The 5,190-nt window shown below is 57.6% G+C and overlaps 1 protein-coding gene across 1 annotated transcript; it reads right to left on the bottom strand.

Annotated features, from left to right (window-relative positions):
- Positions 1-1,422: 1,422 nt before the first annotated feature.
- LOC100281771 (uncharacterized) lies at positions 1,423-4,721 on the bottom strand. Its single transcript, NM_001154691.3, has 7 exons — positions 4,191-4,721; positions 4,044-4,089; positions 3,810-3,924; positions 3,513-3,580; positions 2,724-3,356; positions 2,232-2,336; positions 1,423-2,160 (listed from the first exon to the last, which is right to left on the bottom strand). The coding sequence occupies exons 1-7, from the start codon at positions 4,268-4,270 to the stop codon at positions 1,792-1,794; spliced, it is 1,416 nt and encodes a 471-aa protein (NP_001148163.1). The 5' UTR covers positions 4,271-4,721; the 3' UTR covers positions 1,423-1,791.
- Between the last annotated feature and the right edge of the window lie 469 nt (positions 4,722-5,190).

The raw sequence follows: 5,190 nt of genomic DNA, 5'->3' as shown, positions 1-5,190 counted from the left end.
CAAATTTGTGTTGTGGCTTAGCTCGTTTGGCTCGCGAGCTAGCTCGCGAGCTAACCCGAGCTGGCTCATTAGAGAACCGAGCTAGAATGCTAGCTTGGCTCGCTACAAAATTAAAACGAGCCGAGTCGAGCCGAGCTACTAACGAGCCGAGTCGAGCGAGTTATCGAGCCACGAGTATTTTGTCCAGCCCTAATGTGGCCTGCTGCCACAGCAAGCCTCCAAAATTAACAGCAGCAAGCCAAACAACAATGCTCTGATCGAGCGCAGGGATCCTAACCGGCCGGTGAACTAAACAAAAACCCCTCTCGAATTGATTAATTACCACGTCACCTACGGTGCTATCTTGGCTACTATACCCTGTGTGGCCTTCGAAGAAGGGGGAAAAAAGATACGTCTTTTGTTTTACGTGCATGTGCCAAGCAGGCTTTTGTCTTCACACAACACAAGGACGCGCCGCGCGCGCGCGCAGAGTCAAAGTCAGAGCGAGACTGCAAGAGGAACAGAGACACCACGTTGTGCGGCGCCAGCGCTTGCACAGTCGTTGCTCGCGCAACGCAAGCGCAACGACGGATGGACCAGCAAGCAGCATTTTTGACCCCTCTGAACCGTAGCACGTTTGTCTGCGCGACAGCGCGAGGAATCCGTGCAGGTAACTGCCACCGCTCCGCTGTCCCCGTGAAAAAAAGGGCTCCCTCTCCAGCCAGTGCCGCCTTTTCGCTTACCTTAATCCCCGCCACGGTGGATGCAATGCAAGGCCAACACCCAACAGGCTAGCCAAGCCACCACATCGCTAACGAGCTATTGCTCCCCCTCTCCCATCGGCCGTCGCTAATGGCGGTCCACCCGAAACCGGGTGAAGCGCACCAGGCAGGTCGTGCCCTCGGCGTCCGGGACGACGCCATGGGCATGAGGCTTCCAGGTGGTGGGTGGGGGGAGCAGGAAGGGCGAGGAGCTTCTTCTTTTTTTTTTTTTTTTGTCGCGTCGCCGCTGACCGCTGATGCTGAGCAAGGATGGCATGGTACAAGGGCGCGCTGTTCCGGGGGAAGGGGGGGATTTCTGAAAACACGAGTCGCACATGGACGCGACCTGCGCGTGTAGTACGTACGCTGTGGCAGGCGCCGGAGATGCCGCGGCGCGCCGAGAGAGACATACCAGTTGTTCGTGGCTAATTATGTCACACTTTATCTAAGGTTAGTCGTTTGAATTGAAGAACTAACCTTAGACAGAAAAGTTAGACAAAGTGAGGCTGCGATCCAAGTGAGGCTGCATCTCCTGTTCCTGCCCTTGCATCGTCGGAGACTCCACGATCTACACTGCTTGCTTACCAGAGTTACCACTCCTCTCTTGCACTGACCGAGACTCCAACTTGCTTGGCTACACCGGTGTGCTCAGTGTTCGTCATCATCAGTACACATTTCAATATGCGTCTAAATTCTTTTTATTATTATTCAAATGGATTGGGAGCTGCGAGCTGCCACAGAGACGAGACGAATCATACGACGAGCTAGAGAATAAGGGAGGGGCTGAAGGAGCGAGAACCATTCGAAGATGAGCGTATCTACACAGCTACTAGCAGCATCAGACCTCGATCTATCGTCCGCGTGAGCTTTGACATGCATGGATCGATCGAACAACGTGGCGTTGATGAGACTATGAGAGCATGGACTCCCTTTTTTTATCTAGCAGATGCAGAGATTCTAATGCTAGCTTAGCTAGTAGACGACAATTCCCCTGCCTGCGTGCCTGCCTCAGGTACATGCGAGCTCTGTCTGATCAATTAGTCGCCGGCGGCTACGAGCACGACCTGATGAGCCCTAAGTTGTAGAGGAACTTCTCGGAGCGGGACCGGATCATGTTCCCGAGCGAGCGCCGCCCGCCGGCCACGGTCGACCTGGTCCCGTTGGCGGCGGCGGCGGCGGCGTCCTGGTGCTCCCGGACGAACAGGAGCTGCTCGCCGATCTCGGCGCGCACGGCGGCCACCGCCTGCGCCTGCACGGGCTCCCCCGACGACGCGTCCACCACGTAGAACACGTTGGCCGCCCGCGCCCCGCGCGTGCCCACCTCCGCGTGCGTCACCGACAGCCCGTGCTCCCGGAACACGCGCGTCACGTCGGACAGCAGCCCCACGCGGTCCTCGCAGCACAGCTCCAGCCGGAGCCCCTGGATCATCCGTGTTCGATGACTTCGGGGATGGGAGTTGGTTACACCGAGAACATGCTACGGACACATACCTCGGTGTATCGGCGTTGGATGGCGGCTTCGAGGCCGCGGCGCAGGCGCTCGCGCTCCTCGCCGGAGCTGGCGGCTCTGTCGTCGAGGTGCCGGATGTAGTACTCCTGCCATGCCATGCCATGCAAGGTCAGTCACTCGCTCACCACGAGGAGCAGAACACGAGCGTGTTGCGTGATTGCGTCCTTTTCGGCCTGCCGAACAAAACAAGCTTTCTCGCCTGCTGTTGCTGTACATCAGTACATGGACAAGTTTTTTTGTTTTTCCTTTTTTTCCCCCCTCAGTCCGTGGATCTCCCTCTCACATGCCAAGATCTGCCTGGCAGCCAGGCATCTCTGGCACTGGTCAAAACCGAGAGGCCGGACACAGACACACAGTGTACTACCAGCGCGATGCGATGCACAGGCGCTAGCGACGCGAACAGTTCCATCTCTCATGGTCGTGCCGTGGATCGGTGTGTTTCGATGGTGGCAGCCAAGTACGTGCGTACGTACCTGGTACGCCTCCGAGCCCTCGGCGATGACGGTGCCGTGGAAGACCACGTACTGCATGTCGGTGAGCGTGCACACCGTGTCGAACAGCAGCTTGGCGCGGTCGCGGCACCGCACGTTGACGAGCGTGTACCCGCGCTCGGCGCAGTCCTCCACCGCGACCACCGGCATGCCGGCACCGCCGCGCTCGCGCTCGCCATCGCCCTCGCCCTCGCCCTCACCGTCGCGGCGGGCGCTGCGGTCCGCCCGCATCATCTGGTGCAGCCGGCGCGGCGCGTGCTCCACGACGCGCGCCGAGACGGCGGCGCGGGCGGCCTTCTTGTCGCGGCTGCTCCCGCGCAGCACGTGGCGGAGCAGGCGCCTCGCCGTGTCCAGGCGCGCCGGGTCCTCGATGGCGCCCAGGGTGTCGGCGTCCGTCACGTGCACCAGCGCTGCCACGCGGCCGTCGTGCGTCCACACCTCCGACGCCACGACGTTGCACCTGAGGTCCGCCAGCACCGCGAACACCTCCGACAGCAGGCCCGGCCGGTCCCGCCCCACCAGCTCGATGGTGGTCTGCGCCTCCTCCGCCTCCGCCTCCACGGCCACCGCCCGCTCCGGCGGCCCGCGGAAGCTGAGCGATCCCGCTCCCAGAGACTGGGGAAAAAAAGAACACAGGAATCATGAATCATCCTGAAAACCGAAACTGATTGAACTGCAGATTGCTCTGCAGTCTGCACTCCTTGTGTTCGTGGCCGGCATTGAAATGAACGGCCAGCCAGTAACACTGTAACAGGGACCTCTGCGCTTTACCTGTTCAATTCTGTCGATGACTTGGCAATCATAAAGTTTATTCCCATCCTGATCCACGACATGGAACACTGCAGAAAGGCGAAGCAAAGCCACACACACCACCACCACACATCAGGATCGGAGGGAGAGGAGGGGAAAAAAAAGGAAGATAGACAGATTACACAGCCAGCCCAAGCAAAAGCCAGGCTTTGCATCACCCCGGAAAGGCACCATCTTTCTTCCACCCATCTTCTTAAACTTTCCAAAGGCAGCAGGGAGGGGGGGTTGGACTTTGGAGGAGGAAGCGGCGGCACTCACCGTCCATGAACCACTCGCCGTCGGAGGAAATGTAGGCCCGCTTGATGGTAAGCTTCAGATCGGTCAGCACCTGAACCACCTCCAGCAAGGTCCCGTACTTGTTGGCGCTGTCCACCTGCAGCCAGAAATCGAGCAACCTCGTTCACCGGTCCGGTCTGAGACAGAGAGAGACACAGAAAGAGAGATACAGAGCTCTGCAGGAGGCAAGAACACAGAGCTGCGGCGCTAGCTTGCCTTGAGCAAGGTGGCAGTCATGTCGGAGTCGTTGTCCACGGTGACCCTGCGAGTGGCAAGACGGCAGCACAGTTAGCAGAGGACGACGACGCAGGTCAAAACCGGCAGAAAGAAACATCTCCATCCAAGGGTGCTGGGGAAAACAACCTTGGAGGGTTCATTCTGAGAACCAGCTTCTCGTACTCGTCAACCATCTCGTTGGTCCGGCTTCGAGACCCGCACGCCATCGTCGTCGTCGTTGTCCAAGCCTAGCTTGCTTGCTTGCTTGCACCGGGAGAGGAGAGAGAGAGAGTCACGGAGCTGGCGAGGCAACAGGGATGCGCCTCCTCTGTCGCTCCCCAATCCGAGTGCGTACTTGCGATGGCGCCGGTGTCCCTCTCCGTTCCCCAGTGTGTTGTGTTCCCTGAACAGCTCTGAAGAAGCAAAGCTCTCAGCTACTCCTATAGTTATATACTATATCTTGGCCATGGCATCTGGGCTCTGGCCTCGTGGGGTTGGGAGGAGAGAGGACAGCAGCAGCAGCAGCCAGCAGCACCCGCATGACAGCATGCCAACTCGTGGATTTGAGTATAGTATGTGCATGAGTGCATCTTTCTCCTCCTCTTCTCTCTCTCTCTTCTTTGGGTGGGTGCTGTGTGTGAGCGACAGTGAATGTGTGTGGCTTTGTGGGCAGGCAGTGGTGTCTGGTTGGTGTCCCTTCACCGGTTTAAAGGGAGATGTTTGGGGAGGAAAAAGAGCATCCCAATAGGGAGCCTGTTTCTCTGCCTGCCCATAGTGGACATGCTTGGTTTTGTTCCCCTCTCGCTATGCAGTGATCCAAGCGTGTGGGGGCCAATCCTCATTTCCTCCATAGTTCATCCTTGCATTGTTTAACAGGATTTTTCTCCTTCTTTTATGCATGACCAAACCAAACACCCTCCTAATCACTGAGTCAAGTATATTTTTTAAATGGCTGCAGGCAGAAGATGTCCTTGGGATGTGATATATGGTATGGTTAAATTAAAGGACATTATTCAAAATCCTGAGCCTAGCTAGAGAGATGCTTTGAATGTGCTGGGAAATTTGGATCGAAGATCTGAGTGTCTTTTCGCACGTGTCACAAACGTGGAGACTATGCTCTGCCAACCGGGGTCGACGGAAGATCGGT

Source organism: Zea mays, chromosome 1 (genome assembly GCF_902167145.1).
Source record: "Zea mays cultivar B73 chromosome 1, Zm-B73-REFERENCE-NAM-5.0, whole genome shotgun sequence".
Taxonomy (NCBI): Eukaryota; Viridiplantae; Streptophyta; class Magnoliopsida; order Poales; family Poaceae; genus Zea; species Zea mays.
Note: the sequence above shows the minus strand (reverse complement) of the source record. Positions and strands in the feature narration are given on the sequence as shown.